The 19,818-nt window shown below is 33.2% G+C and overlaps 1 protein-coding gene across 4 annotated transcripts in view; it reads right to left on the reverse strand.

Moving 5' to 3' along the window:
• Nucleotides 1-19,818, reverse strand: part of MCTP2 (multiple C2 and transmembrane domain containing 2) — a 263,485-nt gene that overhangs the window by 172,381 nt on the left and 71,286 nt on the right. For 3 of the 4 annotated variants that reach the window (XM_023497262.2, XM_003755565.4, XM_031955532.1), the window contains exons 3-4: nucleotides 15,274-15,336; nucleotides 14,384-14,492 (exon numbers count right to left, since the gene is read on the reverse strand). In XM_023497262.2, coding sequence (XP_023353030.1) covers nucleotides 14,384-14,492; nucleotides 15,274-15,336 — 172 coding nt within the window. The remainder of the gene's footprint in view (nucleotides 1-14,383; nucleotides 14,493-15,273; nucleotides 15,337-19,818) is intronic. The other variant, XM_023497266.2, reaches the window with a different exon arrangement.

Below are 19,818 nucleotides of genomic sequence, written 5' to 3' on the forward strand. Positions count from 1 at the left end.
ACAATCAGACTTGTACTTAAGGAATATCATTTTGGAAAGGAATAATAGAGGAAAAACTGGAGGCTGGGCGAACAGTTAAGAGTTTAATGGAATAGTATGGTTAGTAATGAGGAGTCAAAATAAAGCAGTAGCTCAGTGAGTGCTGGGAAAATGAATATATGATATATTATAAAGGGAAAACTGACAAGACTTAACACATCACAGGGGAGGGACAAGAAATGAGGAGTAATCGAGACAGTTTTAGCTTACATACCTGGGTCACTGGAAGAATGGTGACACCATTGGCAGAAATAGAGAAAGGGTGGGAGAATTGGAGTGGAAAGAAAATGAATCCTGTTTGTGATATGTTGCATTTTTAATGGCCTATAGGAAATCTAAAAGGATGTGGTAGATAGGCAGTCAGGGATTCCTGATTTTAATATTACCATTTTTGTACCAAAGATAAAAAAACAAGAAGTCTTTTCTAGTATATAGCTATATGATGGCTCAAATGATATATGCATTTGCAAAAGAAGCAATATAAGATATCAACTGTATTAAAATGTGCCAAATGATTAATCATAAGAAATGTAAATTAAAATAAATCAGACTCATTAAATCTATAAAGAGGATAAATGGCACAGTCAATGTTGAACAGTAACTTACTCTTGGTGAAGCTGTGAACTGCTCCAATAATTCTGTAAAATGGTTTGTAATTATGCAAGAAAAACCATTAATCATATCTTTTAATCCACCAATTCTATGACTAAACTGAATATTCTTAAGAAGATCAAAAATAAAAAGAGAGGTCCCACACATATGAAAATATTCATAACAATACTTTTTCTCTCAAGGAAAAAAACAAACAAATCAGCAATCAAGTGACTATTGACTTAGTAATCACTCAACAAAGTGTAGTACATGAATGTCATGGGATATTATTGTCCTGAAAAAAAGAATATGAGTTCAGAAAAATGAATATAGACTTGCATGAACTGACAGAACAATAATCATGACTACAATCATGTAAATGAAAACAGTACTAAAAGGCATCCAAACCTTGATTAATATAGTGATCAACATTGGTCTGAAAGGATACAAGATGAAATATATCATATTGAACAAAATGCAACACATCTCTTACTGAATGCTGCATATATGTGTGTGTGTGTGTGTGTGTGTGTGTGTGTGTGTGTGTGTGTGTGTGTCAGACATGGTTATTAAACCAGTCCCTGTTTGACTTAACTATTTTATTTCCTAGCTAGTTTCCCTCCTTTGGACTTCTTCATCATACCTACAGGTACTTTGTCATCCTGCAAGATAAAGTTAACCTTGGTGCTGACATCTCATCAGCACCCTCTGTTCCTGAGCACTTCTCTGTTGGACAGCTCTAATCCATATTTCCATCTAAGGTGGGCCCCGGGTCAGGCATATTTTCTTTTCCTACTATCTTTGTCCCCTCCATCATGCCCAGATCAAGTACCTTCCCAACTTCTCCCCTACCACACTCTCCTTTTCAGTTTCCTTTTGTGCATTGCCTTTACTCATTAGCTTATAAGTTCCTTGAGGGTAGCAAGACTTTTTTTTTTCTGTGCTTAGCACAGTATCTGATATATAGTAGATTATTAATTAATGCTTATTGACTGATTGACTTTGCTATAACTTTTACTTTGCTTTGGTATTATTTGAAATTGGTAGTAATATAAATCAAAAAGCAACTTTTTACTTATAAAATAAGTATTTATAAAATACTTTTTTATTGTCAACAAAATTATTGTTTTAGGCTGTCTTGTTCTGCAATACTTGATGCTCTCAGATGCAGCTAAGGTATGTGGGGTTGACTGCCTCTATGCTAGAAAGCCCAGATAGCTATATTTTATGAGTTCTTACATCTTTTTTCTATATTTTCAACTAGATCTTGATTATTGCACATAATGAATTCATGGAGTGGTTGAATTATTTGAATTTTCACTGTATATTTCAACCGGACTAAAATCAACTATCATAATTTATATAATTATAACTCTGCTCTCAGTATGCTATACTCTGGCAATACTACTTCCCTTTTGATTGGCCATGATCTAAGAAACTAGGAAATTGTAAGAATTATGTATTTTTAAAAAGCTCTGTTGAGGAAGTAAGAACTGGACATTATGCAATAAATTGTATAAGTTTTATATATCAGAAGTTTATGAGTTACTCACCCCTATTCAAGAGGCCTTTTATAATTATTTCCATGTTCACCTCTCTTCTCTCTGGATGGCATAGGTTTCTAGAAACCTGATCTCCAGATAAGTAAACATTACTAAAAGTAGTATCTTATAAAAATTTCAAAAGGCTTTTATGTATTTTATCTTTATACAATGTGTTCCTCCACAAAGGTCTAATTCTAGTGTCTCATCATGGTACAGAGGTGACCCTGGACTTTTGAAGAGGAGACCAACAAAATATATGCTCTAGGAAAACTAACTAACCAAGAAGAACTTTCTTTGCTTGTATACAGACTCTATGATCTACTATGCACCTTATTATATATTCTTAGAAGCATTCTACATTAGTGTAGACAGATTCATTAATAAAAATTAGTTATTATAGGGACACAAACATGATATGCACACATACACAGAAGCTACTCATTACTTCTGTCTTTAAAAAACTTCAAATTTTCCTTATTTCTTAACTCTTATTACCTGCTGTTTCTTTGTTCTTCTCTGCCTAAAAAGGCAAAACCCTATTTCAGAGCTATAGCCCAATAACTCCCTTCCATTCTTTCTTCATATTTCTCTTTCCTTTCCAATGCAACAAGCATTTAATTTTGTAAAATAGGATAATGGGACTCAGCATGAGAATGAAATCATATAATTGTCACTGTTCCATAAATGAACTCTAAACAAAGGGGTAAATTATTAGGGCCAAGGTAAATAGCTTTATTTATACAGTACCTTTATAGTCTGAACACATTTTACAAACACTGATTGTTTTTAAAGCAGCCAAAAGAAAGTTAGGTGGCAAAAGTATTCTAGTTACTACAAGACTCCTAAGAATTCACACCTAACCAGACTTCTAAGAACCTGTTGATAAGAGATTCTGAAAATGTTTCTTAAGAAGTTTTCTGAGGAAGTTTACATTTTTACTTTGGATTTCAGTAAAATGCCATTTTGCTGAACATTTGACTGCTGTTTTTCGTTTTTTATTTTATATTTTATTTTGACAGGGGAAAAATGAATTGAAAAGGCCCATATGAATAATGGGGGTATTCATGGATTACTGGACAGCAAAATTTTGCTTACATTTGTCTATGACTATGGTATTAATAAAATTAATCAATAAACATGTATTAAGTACCTACAATATGCCAAATATTATTCTAAGCACAGAAGATACTAAGGTAAAAATCTCTTTTTTTATCTTAAGGAGTATACATTCTATTGGAAGTGACAACTATATAAGTATACATAAATATACTTATATAGTACAAAAGGAGATGTAAGGCCACATGTGAGGAATAGCAAGAAGGTGGTTGGGCCAGAGTACATATAGGGGTATAATATATAATGAGCCTGGAGAGGTAGATTGAGGCTAGGTCATGAAAAGTCTTAAATTTCATTATAAGAGTTTATATTTGATCCTAGAACCAACAGGGAGCCACTAGGATTTACTGAGTAAGGTTGAATCTGCATTTCCAAAAAATCCCTTTGGTCATTCTGTTGAGGATCTATCAAAGAAAGGAGAGATTTGAAACAGAAGGTCCAAATGGGAGGTAATTGTAATGTCCACAGAAAAGGTGATTAAGACACTTAAAAAAACTTGCAGGACATAATTATAAATGTGAAAATAAACCACATGACCTCACAAATGAATTCTGGAATTTACTAGACAGAGATGCTATATTTTAAAATAACAAAAATTAAAGAGAAACCACATTTCACATGGAAGTGATGAAATTGAGGAAGATCTAAAGGGAACTAGACAGCCACTTCAGATCATTTATAAAATCCAAATAAACTTACTTAAAAACAACATGATTATATGTAGGGTAAAACTGGATGGATAGCCAATAGAATGGACGAATGAAAAATCAAAACATGTGGCTGGGAATGAGCTGAGATGGAGATCAAATATAAAAATAACAGTATAAGTGACATGAGCTACAATTGTTATGGAAACAGTTCTAAATGGTTAATGGTCTTTAAAAGCTTTATCTATAAGAACTAAACTTGTTACAATGGTCATTAGAATTTATCCACAACTGATAAAAATATATTTCCTTCTTTTGTTTTAATACAAGCTTTATATTTCCTTAAAAGTAGTATATACATTTGACTGCACAGAAAAATAAAGAGTCAATATAACAATGTTTTTCTTTTAACTAAAATGGGACATTAATAAATAGGAAGCATATTTTAAAAATCTATCATTTACTGATAGAATCATATTGTAATCATAATCTTAACAATGGGAGGCAAAGAAGAATGGACAAGTCTAATCCCTTCATTTTAAAGATGAGAAAACTGAAGCCTAGAGAAATTAAATTATTTTCTCACAATCACACAGTGAGTTAGCCTTATTGATAGAATGAGAGAGCAGATCCTTTGCCTCCTAGTCTGGTTGTGTTTCTACCATGATACTTAAGCAAACTATTATCAACTATTCTTGAATTAGTGTATGAAAAAATGCTAAGCTTGAGTCTGGAAATTCTAAGGTTAAATCCTTCCCCTGGAATTTTATAAATAATTCCCGATGCTGACAAATCCTGCATATATAAATGGAACCTCTACAAAGAAAAACCTGTAAACTAACTATTGCAAATATTTTTTGTGAAAATAAATACACATATTCATAATTACATATCAAATTCTTCCCTATCATCTGAAAATTAGCTACTGCGATGCTTGAAAAATAGTTGTCTATTTCTGAACCTGGTTTAAAAACTGCTTTCACAGCCAGTTTACGAATTTTCACACAAATATTTAAACATTCACACTGAGCAAAATTACATTAATCTGTTAATTTCTGAGTCTAACACTTAAGGGGAATTTAGCAAATTGTTTTTATTAAGATAACTATTTGGGGAATTGTTCTCCTTTCCCCATTGCAACACTTGAAAATAGCCACAAGAGGGCATCAACATACTGTACTTTTCTATTAGCAAGTGGAAATCTATTATAATCAGTTCCCAAACCAGAAGGAGGGAGTAGTATTTGAATGAAGGAACTAATGCTTTCCAAAGAAATCATTTAAAATCCTCTGGAACACATACATATACAATGAGAATTTATAACTAGCACACAGGTACTCTGATAGGACAGACTTAAAAATTGAAATGCAGTGATACATGGGATAAAAAAGCTTAACATATGCCTTCTAATGGCTACTCCAGCTCCCTTGGTGTAGAGATGAAGAAATTAAGGTCTGTAGCGATTGTGGCCCAGGGAGCCATCAATATATTGAATATTCACCTTTGTTTAATTCTCAGATCAAAGAATAACACCATGTTCTTGATTCTGAAAGCCAGACTCAGAACTAAATTATATGGAGCTTGGCTCTCCATTTTAAAAAATCCAAGTCAAGAAATATGGAAAGAAGCTTACCTGAACTAATAACACCACATTTATTCTGCTCTGATTATCTTTGATAATCAAGTGCTCTGAGAGAATAAAACCATTTTTTAAAAAAATAATAAAATCATTCTGGGGAACTGATATTCCCCTTGATTTTTTCATTTACAGGGAAGAAAAAGAGGATTATGGGAAAAGGGAGGAATTTAAGATATAACAAAAGAGGGGAAAAAAGAAGGAAATAGAGCAGTATTTAATTTGTACTGCTATCTAATCACGACCTCTGCCACTTTCCCCAGAAGATTACTTTATGGTTTTATAAATTTGTGCTGCGAACACATATACACACACACACTATAACATGATATGGTAGCATTTTACACTGTTTATTTTATATCCTTTTTACGATAACCCTTCCTTTGGGACTCTTTGGTGCTTCTATCTCTAATTCACCTGTTACTACTCTTCCAATCACTTTCATTTATTCTTCACCATCCTCCTAGCCTCTAGGTGGGGATAGCATCTGAGACTGTCATCCTTCCTATTATGTCTTTCTTCTATTTATATTTCCTCAGTAATATTATTCACTGCCATGGCTTTAATTTCTAACATCTGCAGATTACTCGAAATCTAACACTCCATAGTTCTCCCTGCATTCTTCCTCTCAAATCCCTGGAATCAAGTCAACAAACATTTATTAGACACCTAGTATAAGTAAAATGCTAGACCAGGGAAGATATAAAGTTTAGATAAGATACACTCCTTGACTTCATGTAGCTTAAAGGCTTTGAGTGAACTTTTTGTGGAGTGAAGTGTTAGAAGGCAGACTAATGGTTTCACTCTTATAGGAAGATTTCAATTAAGAAAACCTTTTCATCAAAACAAAATTAGGATTAACCCATATTTGTAATCTTTTAGAATTTTCTGAGTGTAGTGAGAGGTTAAGGATTTTGCCCAGCTTCACACATTCAATATTCCATTATGCCTCACTGTGATATATAAATGCATTTACACACATACATACATAGAAAATGGCAACATATATGAATATATATAGGTCTATAACTGTGCATGTATACAAACTTACTCTGCATGCTATATGGTACATATATATGTGTGTGTATGCATATTATATATAGGCAATGTGGTATAGTGAAATGTATGTATATACATACATGCATGTTTAGATATATAAGTAAACATACAGAAGCATACATATAAAGCTTAGGTATGACTTATGTTTTGATTTCCTCAAAATCTGCAACAGATTTCAAAACTCCTTTGCAAAACCTCAAAGTACAATATGAGCATCAGCTATAGGATCATAAGATCCTTTATTTCCCTGCTACATATATGTGTACATTTGTGAACACCTATATGTTCACACATATGCATTGCATATATTTATGTGTATGTTTTGCCATAAGTTTTTGAGATGTTGTAGGTATTTTTACATGCAAAACTTGAGAACAAATAACCATTCTGACAGAGACCATAATTACTAATTTTATACCTTTAAGAAAGAGAATAAAAAACTTGGGGAGTGTTGGGTAACCATAATTTTTAGTAAAAGTCGCTGAGAGAAGAATAAGACAACTTATTTCGTGAAAAAAAACTTGAAAATTTAATTGTCATCGATGAAAACAAGGGACTTGGAGGGTTTTCATCTTTGAGAAAGCCTAAGGAGACATTCTGAATGATGTAACATAATTATGTTAGTTAGAAAGTATTTTGTGGAGTAGACAGACTATGGAGGACATGTTTTGAAAAGCAATCTTAACTGCTATTCTGAAAAAAGAATATTACTTTGGGATTTTGGTTCTAATATGTGTGGAAATTTCAACCAATAGCTAAAGGTGTATCTGGTTGTAACCCTTCCTTAAGAAGATACATTATTGAAATATTAATTTATATTTTTGTATTTTTGATTCCTATTAATAAATTAGATAGCTTGCAATACTGAGAGTAGAGTTTGAGATAGAGGAGGAAAAACTTATGGGAAAAGAGGGTTTTTTCTTTCTTTTAAATAAACCAGGAAGGACCTAAGAATGAATTGAAGTCATTTATGTATTTGTATTAAGTTATTAGGTAAGTTATTAGGTAATCAGAACTTGACCTTTGATAACTTTTGAACACAAGGTGAGAAGATTAATAAGATAATAGAGAAAGTATCAAGCTAAAGAATAGAAGTTTGGTACATTTTTTAAAATATATCAGAGATATTGCTTTCTACTTGTAACACATATCAGTATCTCTTCCAAAGATTGATATGCATAGATTAGTAAAAAACTTGCTTTACGTGAGATTCTTTTCCCTATTAATTGTGGAGTGAAAGAAGCTTGACTACATGCATATGTAAACAAGTCAGAGAACACAGAGAGAGTGTATGTATTCTTTTAATAAGGATTATCCACTTTCTGTGTTGCTATTCTAACAAAATTAAAGTAGAAGTTAAAGAGGCATCTCTGTTCCAGGGTAAATAGCTTATTTTAAAAAATAGAAATATTCAAGAATTGAATGGTCTTGGTCCTAATAAAAAGTGAGTACCACATTATTGGAACTATGAGATGACAAAAAAGGAAATTGCTTTTTCGGCTAAGAAATTGAGCTAGATGACCTTCCAATTTGGAGTCTATACTAACAGTCTCAGACTCTTCTTTGTTCCTTATTCTTCTTTACATATATACATGCTCATATATTTTACATGGGACCATATCATAGACTATTATTTATCATAAGTGATTTAAGAGTCATGCTATCAGCTATATAAATCAATGGATAAAATATTTATTACATGCTTACTATAAACCAGATTTTTTTATGATGGTCTGGAGATACAACTAAAAACAAGCAAGAAAGTATATGTCTTTAAATTATACATTCTAAAGGAGAAGACAATACCCACAGGGAAGAGGTGGTCAGAAACAGGGAATTTCCCTATTTTGAACAGGGAATTTCCCTATTTGAACAGAGTTATAGTCATTGACTGAAATATTCTTTCTAGGAAGGTCAGTATTAATTTAATTACTATTCTCAGAGCTTGAGTTAGAAAGTATTATGAAAGAAAGCAAGGGTATGCTGATCAATATGTCATCAATGTTGGTACTGTTTTATGATCCACTAATTATCAATGCTTTCTAAACACATACAATACAATACAACTAAGGCAGCACAAATCCCTCTAGAAAGAATACAGAAGATGAGTCAAATTTGTAAGAGTCTGCTCTTCTTCCAAAGGAGTTAGAAACACATTTTGTTTTTGTTTCTTTCCAGAAAATACTGCCAGTTATCGCATCCACCCAGGATATCTCAAAAAGTTCCAGATTTCAAAACAAGCAAAAAAAAAAATACAAAACAATATCAAAGCAAACAAAGGAAGCATCTTGTTGTCTAAGCCAGTGAAATATACATACTACAGCTAAAGGCTTCACCCTATTATATTTCATTTCTACAGCATCTTGCAGAGTTCCTTCTAGTACCATGTTAAGAGCAATACCTTCCTGTCAATCCCACTATTTTCTGAAGAGGTTCATGTTAAGGACCACACCTAAGTGTGAAACCCAGAAAGCCTGTAAAGGGTTAAAAGGGACTGTACCATTAAAGGCAGGTCATTTTGCAAAAAGCCCTCCCCAGGTGTGAATCATAACACACTTGAAGGAATTGCAAATCAGTCTTTATTGACATAGATGTTGCTTGTGGATTAGTGTAGAGGGCTGAAACTCCAAATCAGACAAGAGAGCACTTAAGACTACCTATTCGATGTGAGATAACAGCTCCACTAACATATATTTAGATGATGGCTCTCCTCATCATTGGTGCTTGCTGAATGTTTGTTGGTGAAATAATTTTAGGCAAGGATTGGAGGGCAGAGGGAGAGAAGTCAGAGTCACTTGGCGGCAGGATGAGGAAGAGAGAGGCTGGAGATTCCGGTCTCCAGAATCTAAGATACATCTTTGGCAAGCCACCTGACAGTTTGCCTGCCTCCTTCACTTCTCCCCCTAAAAACCAAGGACTTTGATTTATCCTGACTGGTCGACCCTGAGGCCCTCCAAGGAGCTAATCCAGACATTATAGATTTGGAATGAAATAAATAGGAGGCAAGAGGGAAGAGGAGGGAGGTCAAAGAATGCAACTGCCTCTCAGTGTCCTTGTATCATTATCATCCTCTCACATGAAGGGATCTATTCTGCTGGTCAGAAGTAGATCCCCAGCAGCTACTAGCAAATAGCTGTAGTAACTGGTTCTCTGATAGTAGGTTTCTTATCCTGACACACAACAATTTCCCCCCCTTTTAAGGTTCTCATTTGAGGTATTCAAAATTATTCATGCCTTAAAGTGAATAGCTTCATTCTTCACTTCACTGCCATCCACTGATCTGCCATAGTAGATTTAAAAACAAAAAAAAAACTTCCCAGAAGTCCTCATTTTTCCCTACAATCACTTAATAAGATATTCTCTGGAATCAGGAATAATCTCCTGATTAAACTTTAAGTATATGATACTTAAGATTCTTTCTAATTATAAAAGTCTTTGTTTACCTAAATTTTTTTTATGTAACAGCCATGAAAAAAAGCAAATTTTTGTTACAAAAGGTTCAATTTCAGAACACTGTATTCTTCAGGGAAAAGGAAGAGTGGTATTAATGTTGTAGCACTCCAAGAAACATTGAACTGCTTCCAAAGAATGGAGAAATTAGTCATAAATTGTTTTTCTTCCAGGTTAAGCAATGTAGACTGCATTTTAATGGTTCAAATATAAAACCAGTGAGTCCTGTGTAATTAAGTCCATGACAAGTTTGAAATTTACTTTCAACATTTCTCTCACTTCAAGTAACCAACCAATATCTATACCTTCAATCAATTGGACTTTGTGGCTCAAAATAAAATAAAGAGCACTGTACTTGAATGCTGACTTTTATACCTGTATCATAAAGCAATCTAGAGACATAATTGACTATGTGAAAGTGTCTCTAGGAAAAAGGTGCTAAATATTGTTCTGGTTTGTCAGTGTTGCAAAGAAAAAGTAGATAGTGACAAAAGTTTGCAATGATTACTGGTAGAGCAAGAAGATTGTGTGCTATTCATGCTAGAAAAATTGGCTTAGACACCTGAATTCTAATCTTATGTTTTCCACTCCCTGTATGTGTGTTCATATCACTTGATCTCTCTAGACCACAATTTCTTCATTTGTAAAATGAGGATAATTAATTAGATTGAGAGACTCTTTTCTCAAGCTCTGGTATGCTATGATTTCTCCTGCCTATTTATACTTTCCTAACATGCCATTTGTGTTTTTCATGTTAAAAATGCTTATTATTCAAAAATATCCGTAATCTTATCAATGTGGTTGTTTATGATGCAGAATTAAAAGCTATCCATTTCTGCTCATCCCTTACGACTCTGGTATTTGTTCTTGTATCAGTATACTGCAAAGGCTCTACCTACTTTGAAAGTCTCTTCTTATGTTCTACTAGCAAAGAACACTTGGACTATGTACCTGTGATCCCTTACCCTTGTCACACAACTAACCCATCTTCTCCTTCCTGCTATTGTGTTTTCCTGATGCCATTTTCCCCTCCTGTTCTTCTAAATTCCTCAGAGATTATATTCTGCAGCACACCTATCATAAATTTCTCCATTACCCCCCATTTTCCCTTCTCAGGAATGTTCCTTTTTTTTTTAAACAATATAGGGTCTCACATCTTAGAACCATATAACAAAAACTGGTATAGAGTTAATATTAAAAAGATGGCCCTTCATTTCTGGGAGAAGTTTGATATCATTAAAACATATTCACAGTTCCTTGAAGGAAATTCACCTCATATTGCTCCTAATGTTTAAGTCTGAGCACAATTCATTGTGCATTTATACTGTCTCTGTGTGTGTATGTATATGTATATGGCTAACTGCTACAGGTTTTCCATGCAAATCTATGTTATAAGCAAAGGAGAATATATTGCTCATTCATTATGTTTTTCTGAATTTATGATCAGGCCAAATGTTTGATATCTTCAAATAAAATCTGCAGTGTTCCAGAATTTGATGTAGTCAGAACAATGTTATCTATCCATCAATAAAATTAACTGGAGCAGGTATCAAACTCAACTAGAAATGAACTAAATTGTATATAAGACTCCTTATACATCACATGTTGACTTAGAAAATTATATAGCAACACCTACATTCTATTGTATATTGATTTATTTTGTTAAATATGGACAAATTACATCTTTGGTTTGTATTGAACTTGGGAGTGTTGCACTGATAGCCAATGTATTTAATAACTCTCATCTGGAGGACCTCATCTTTCACAGGGAATTTTTCTCCAAATCAAACACTATGAAAGACCTCCACCATAGTGATATAACAGTTCCAATCACTTTTAATGATCAAACATCTCTCCATTTTATATCTTGTCTGATTTTTATGCTCAGATGCTCACTGAACAAGAATATTTCTGTTATATTTTTCAAAGAATCTTGAATAATTTTGATGAATAGATGGAAAACATTTAATTACAATAAAATCTTTGAAGCAGTCTTTTTTACTATGGCAAATGATATTTCATGATCTATAAAAATGAGATAGCATATTATCTATGTTTTTCAACCTCTTCAAAAACATAAGGCCCATAAGTTAGGTCTCAAATAAAGAAACCAAAACAAGCCATGTTTTTAGCATATATTTGCAAAGAAATAAAACATAAAAATATTTCCACATGCTAACAATGAAAATTAGAATAGATAATGTCTTCTCATTTATACATTGAAGATGAATAATGATATAATTGTTACAAAATAAAGTAAAATCCACATTTTTCAGCCGTAAATTGAAGTTACTCCTTTATAATCCCCTAAATAATTTTTGACTAGCTTAATATTCCACAGCAAATGCACCATGTGCTATAGCTAACATGAACTACTAGCTGATACCTAAATTTTGGCCAGCTCCTAATTAGAGTACCCATAAATGTTATATATTAAAGGCATATTAATGAGGTGCTCATCTAACTTTTAAATGGGTCCCAAATGGATATGTAGGAGCAGTAGGGAAAGATTAGGGAAGCAGTCTCATGATCTCATGATGGGGCAATTAAGAATCCATTATTTTCCTGCACTGAGAATAGCCATCCACTAGGTAAACAAGAAGTATGATTGTAAGATCTAAAATAATTTAATACTTTTCTTGATAAAAGTAAATTTCTTATATGTGTTGTCTTTGTACTTCCATCATCTAGCACATGTTTTTCACATATCTGGCACTTAAGAAATGCTTTAAGAAGACAAATAGGCAACTCTTGAAGCCAAATTCTATTCACAAACAAAACAGAAATATAAGAAACAATGTCAGATATGAAATTATCTTTTCTTCATAAATATTGGAAGCAATATGTTTAAGATATTGTGCAGACTATAAGATTCCATTGACAGTTTCTCAGTTTTGCTGAACTGCTTCCCATCCTTCTTTTTTCATCCTTTACTTAAAGATATATTAAAAATATTAGTGAAGTAAAAACAAAACACACAAAGAAATTAATGTTTAAAAATCTCTGTAAAATCAAATTTTATATGTAAGGCTCTTTAAGACTAAAACTTAGGCCTTAATGAGCTGATCAGTTGGTTTTTTACACACACACACACACACACACACACACACACACATATACATACACACACATACACCAGACAAGGCGGAAATTTTGCAAAATGCAAAATGCAAAAGATTTATAGCTTCATAATTGGCAAAGAAATAGTTATGTTTGCAAAACTGAACTACTAGATATGAGTAATATGAAAACTAAGAATTGACAACAGTGACAATAATATATATGCATATTATAGTTGATGGACGTGAAAATTCAAGAGAAGGAGTCAAGCTGGAGAAAAAGCCAGGGAGCACATGCTTATTTTTCCTTTTCTGGAAGTTGGCTTAAATAGACTCATTAATGAGTATTAGACTCAGTCTCTTTCTAATAAAATAATAAAATAAAACTTGTCTTATATCTTAGGTGCCTTATTAATTTCATATACTTTGTCTATCTTCATTATCATAAAGTTTAACAACAACAATAACAAATAAATAAAGATCTTTTGCCCTTTAGACAAGTCTTCCTTCGGAAAACAATCAGACCTTCAATTTGGAGATGAAAATTTGTAAAACTAAAAGTATAACATTTTCTTGACTTTCAAAGACATTGAAGAATTAACTTGGCATAAGAAAATTAAAATTTTTAAATGATTTCATTTCAATTTCTTATAATTTCCATCACTTCCTTACTGTAAAACAAACTTGTTAATTATACCTGCTTACTCCTACTCTGACAAATTCAGATATCTACAGGCAAGATTGCTGGGTTAAAACTTCAGTAGAGAGGAAGAAAATAAACATCATAGGCCAAACAAATATTATAGTTCCAATAACTTTTAAGTTTCCTCCCTCCTTTATCTTTGATTAATCATATAACTTGCTTCCTAATATGGCTAACAGGGTATCTCTGGAATCCCTTAGAAAGCACCAAATTAAAAAATAAAATGTAGCTGCAAAAAGTAATCATATAACAAAATACCATTTATGAAAAGTTCAGGTAAAAGTAGTATAGCATTTGCAGAAGTATACTCATACAGTCATTTATTAATATATACAAAAATCAATACCACAAAAAAGTTAATGAATAAGTTTATCCTCCTTTCCTACTTGAAAATATTTGTATGTGCTGATGTCTCAATACACATGGAGGAAGTTAGAGACAGAATGTGATAAGAAATGCAGATTAACAGTTCAAAAGTAAAGTTGAAAGGAAAACATGTTAAAAACCACAAATAGTATATCAGATAAAAGAGTCCTTACCACAGCGATCTCTAATGACAAGGTTCCTGCCTTCTTTCAGGTGTATGGTGAGGAGGTAAGCAAAAGGGCTGGGGAGATTACTTAAGCAATCTCCTGCTTCTTCTAGAGTCTATAGGAGATAGAGAAACCATTTACTTTTTTCCCCCTGATATGTAAACAAAAGAATGCATGCACACAAGCATGCACATCCACACATGTGCACGCACACAAACACACTACATAAAACAAAAATAAACAAAACTGTTTTCTTCCTTAAGGAAGGAAAATTTACTAAAGACAGTAGTCCTTTTTAAGAAGTGAAATGTACTAGGTATATTATGAGTTCTACACACACAACACACACACACACACACATCCTCAAATTGTATAATTCTATTTCTTATATGCTTCTGATTAGCTGAAACCTTCTTTGATGTCCATTAATAATGACTATTATCTCTAAACATAAGGAAATCCTTTTCTTTCTAGTTCTACTAGAAAAGTATGTATCTACTATGTATTAATCACTTGTGTAACTATTGTATCTTCATTAGATGGTAAGATCCTACAAAGCAGTCTTCCTTGTCTCTTCCCTTGTCCAAGCACAGTACTCTGCTAATGATTAGCACTTAACTGTTTATTATCTTAAATCAAAAACCATCCTGTAACTCAGTCATGAGCTTACCATGCAAAATTAGCATCCTGAAAATTGTAGAAAATGTTGCTATCAAGTCACAGCATATTTATTACAAAGTGATTTACAAACTATATAAATAAGGTTGGTTAGTCTTCAACATTCTACATAGAGTAAAAAACAAATCCAATTCTAACTTTACTTTCCAGTATATATTTCCTAAGAATTATTTTCTTGAGTGCTAGAGAATTTAAAAATAAAATAACCACAAACTCACAGATTGCTCTTCAAAAAGCTGGGAGGTCATTGAAGTATCCAAATCACTAGATCCAATTGGGTTCTGTTATTTAAAAAAAGATTTTTTTTAGCATCTAGTCTAACCCCTCAGAAAATCATAAATGTCATCAACAATAATCTTTATCTACAATATTCAATCTCTACTGAAAGGGATCCAGGGAGCAAAAATTCATTATTCCCTAAGCAATCCACTCAACTTTGGTACAGAAATAATTGCTAAGGATATTTTATATACATATACTTGCACAGATGTGTTTGTGTGTGTGTGTGTGTGTGTGTGTGTGTGTTTCTGTTGATTCAAAAATCTGACTTCTCCTAACTTCTACTTATTACTCCCAGGGTCAAGTGCCACAAGTTCAATCACCTTCCACAGAAACACTCTTCGGATATTTTCAGATAGATATCATGTGCCTTTTCTCCAAATATAAGAAAGAACTCCCCCTGAGTTCAATAAGTGATCTTCATGCTGCACAGTATAATGAATCTTCAATATCCTGTTTGTCCTTCTCTGGAAATACCTAGTTTATAAATATATCAGTTAATTTCCTGATTTGAATATGTCAAGAAACACAGGGAATTATGCCACAGCCTAATGAAATGTGGTTAACAATGCTTCCTTAAATTTGCCTAGGACTTTATAGCTAAAGTGACCTTGTACCCACTGTCTAATTTAATTTAATCTCAGTTGAAATGGAACTTGGAGGTTATCTAAATCAACTTATCTGATTTATGAATCTAGGACAAATGACCCAACTGATCATTCTCAGACTAAAAACTTCTAATTACTGCCTGTTTTACTGGTCTAGTTCATAATTTTTGCAATAATTCTTAGTATGTTCTAAAATCAAGGCAATTTCTATTCATTAGGCCTGGTTCTGTCTCCTATGGCCACATAGAATAGATAAAATACTTGAAATCAGCTATGTTGGAGAGAGAGAGAGTTATTATTATTCTCAGTTAAAGGACGAGGTAACAGAGGCAGAAATATTGACTTCCTTAGCCATGATCACACAGTTATTCAGGGTTACAACTAGAATTCCAACCCATGTCTATTGATTACAAGTTCAATGTTTCTTTCCTTTATATTATCAATTATAATATAAGTTCATTCGTAAAGGTTATAGAGCTCTTAATTTGTCAAGATTTTCTATCAAAGTAAACATGTGGAATTAGGAATTCTAGTTTGAGAGTATTCTCAAAATTTTGTTTTATTTACCTAGTTACAGGGCATCATTCATTAAGTCTGCTTTGAAGCTATCTAAGTATCATAGGACTTACCTCACAGGTCTCTAGGTACTCTAATTTCATATTATTCTTTTTTAAACTTACTAATGTACTTCCTTTTCTTCTGGACTGAGATTACTTTTTAATATACAGTGAATTAAGGGTACAATAAACTAACATTCTATCTGTAAGTGCTATAGTTATTATATTTTAAAGGAATTATGTAAGTTTAATGATGAAGAAACTGGGACTGTTCCTTACCTGACATCAAGCAACTTGTTAGTGACATATATTACAATCAGAAAATTCCTTCAGAAAATTCAACAAGCATTTTATTAAGCACTCACTATATGCCATATACATTGTGCAAAATTCTGGGGATACAAAGAAAGGCAAAAGATAGCCCCTGCTTTCAATGATTTTTTATAAAGGAAATAGTAATTGAAAACTATAAGGAATGTGTAATAAAGGAAACTTGCTACAATTCCTCCCTTTGGCTTTCTAAGTTGGTAGTCCCATTAACTCATTAAGAAACAAAATATAGAATACTTAGAACACCAGATTCTTAGGTTGCTTCTGGGGATAGGAGATAGGAGAAGAAAAGATTGATAACAGAGAGAACTTCAGTATGACACCACAGGTCCTTCTACTTTGGACTCCATTTTGGGGTGTATCTGTTCTCATTTTCAGAATATCTACATATATGGGGCATATAGAATAATCCAGTACCATGCTAAATGTGATCCATGAATTACCAGCCAGATACTATTTACTTCTTCAAAATGGGAGAGGGAGCCTTCATTAGTAGCATTTCTTGCATTTCCATAGGCAATATTATGCACTCTTAGTAAAACACCCATCATCCAAGTATATAATCCTCATGAAACAGATCATCAATTTACTTTCTCTGATTTCCTGAAACACAAAATCCAACCAGCAACCAAGTGAGAAAGCCCCTCTGTATGCTTTAGCAATTAAGTTCCAATTTGATGAAGGAGGCCACGTGAATCTAAGACCTGCCATTGGGAAGAGGCTTATACAAGGAAACCTGGCAAATGAGGCCTGCTCAGCATAATTGCTGGGACTTTGATTCTTCACCATGCGGAGGATGCAGTCTCCTCTGTTGTGTTTTAAGAGTGAAAAAGTAGGGGAGAAGGGAGGAAAAGAAAGGAAGAGAGCTTCCCAATTGAGCAGCTCCAGTTGGGTCCCCAGTATGTGACTCTACTCATAGAAATTGTTATGTCCTTCCTTCTTGAAAAGGACCATGACATGAGTTAGGTGATGCTATGACATTCAAGTAAATTGCATTTAAGTGAGAGAAAGCTGTGCCCTCCTTTCTCTTCCAGAACATCTGGATCCAGTGACTATAGATCAGGACAACAGAAGATGGCCCTAGATGCAGTGGGAGACCTTGGCCATTTAAAGCTAAGGTTTTTATAGGTCAGTTGGAGTGAGGCTGTGATTAAATGATTAAATAATTTAGGGATTAAGGCTAGGTAGTAACTGAAGCAAAGAATGGCCTCTTGGCCTATTTCACCTAGTTAAAGAAAAAACTAACTAATTAAATAAATAAATAGATAAATATATAAATCTGTGAAAGGAAAGCACTCAGGGTTTCTGGCCAAACAGAAATGAATACTATTTACATTCACTCTGAATCTATCAGACCCAAACAATGACCAATTGGGGCTTAACTTGAGACCTATTGTTGACCAATCAATAAGCATCATAAAGTCATAAAGTAACCATACCCTTACCTGCAGATGCTTTTAAAAATATTTTTTGATTGCTAGATCGGCTAAATTTCTTTCTTAAGGACCATGACTTAAAACTAAATCACTGACTCTCATTGGCAGAGCAGTTAGGATAGTCCCACCATTTTTATTTTATCTATCTATCTATCCTAAAATTTGAAGAAAGCCAGGGAAGCCAGGAGACACAGATGAGAAAAAAGAATTCCAAGAATGGGAGAAAATCAGTGAAAATGTAGTGGAGAGAGTGTGTCTTGTATGAGGAACAGCAAGGAGGCCACTGGACTGTGAAGCATGTGATGGGTAGAAGATAAAAGACCGAAAAGATAGAAGATAGCAAAGATAGCAAAGTATTTAGGGAAAAAAGTTATTTAAACTCCTTCTCAATCTGGCTCCAGTTATTTTTACAAATTTAGATTTTCCACAGTTCATGTACATGTCCTAACCAAATTAGCCTGTCAGCTATTTGTTTCTTATACTTAACACTGAATTTTACTGATCTTTTTCTTTGCATTGGCTTTCTCCCAAACCCAAAGGTAGTCTCTCTTCTCTTTTACTTCTTCAAAAACTATGCTTAAAAGAGATCTTTCCTAACTTCTCCCTAACTGCCAATTTGCCTTATTTTTCTTTTGTCACCCCACTTAAGATGGTACTTGTTATTTACTCCAGTGAAATGCAGCTTCTCTGAGGATAATAACCATTTCATTTTTGTTGTTTTATGTCACTCTATCTATCACAATGTCAAAAGTTGATACTTGAGATATATTTGTTGATTTGTAATCTTAGATATTGGTGGTATTGAGAAAAGAGTCCTGAGGACCTAACTGTTTCCCAGTACTCTTATATTTCTGCTTTAATATCTCAAAATGTCAGTGATTCCATAAGTATTGGTAACTCTTCCTACCAACAAATTACAACCCTTACAAATTCTAAGAAATGTTCTTCTCAAGTGTCAATGACTCCAAAACCCCAACACCTTATGGCCAACTTTCTGGACATAACCTTTTGACATTCTCAGATAAAAGTTAGAGTCTATTATTATCTGACAATTTTTCAAAGCTTTTACTGCTTGGTAAGCTCTGCCAGAGTTTGTATTAATTTGATATAGACTTCAATAAGTTATTCTCTAAACAAAGATAGGGTCTCAGAATAGGACTTTGATGGAGTGTATGTTAGCATTCTATTCCAGAAAAAATAAAATAAGTTTTACATCTAAATAGTTGCTTTTCCCTAACTTACCCAAATTATGGCATCTAATTGTCTCTCCAAGTTTGCTTTACCCATTTCTGCCACAGCATGATCCCAATGCAAGTAAGAAAGTGACACAATTTAAGCACTTTATTTTATTTACATACTTCTAAATGGACAAGTAAAGTACATTTGCTTCAAAACATTATAACTCTTCTCCTTGAAACAACAAGGGTATTAAAGGCAACAAGCTCCATTAACTCATCATTATGATGGAGGTTATACTTGCAGAAAAGTCACAGAATTTAAAGTTATGGTTCCCACAGCAACAGTAACTGTCACATGCTATATATACATATAAA

The sequence above is a fragment of the Sarcophilus harrisii genome, chromosome 2 (genome assembly GCF_902635505.1).
Source record: "Sarcophilus harrisii chromosome 2, mSarHar1.11, whole genome shotgun sequence".
Taxonomy (NCBI): domain Eukaryota; kingdom Metazoa; phylum Chordata; class Mammalia; order Dasyuromorphia; family Dasyuridae; genus Sarcophilus; species Sarcophilus harrisii.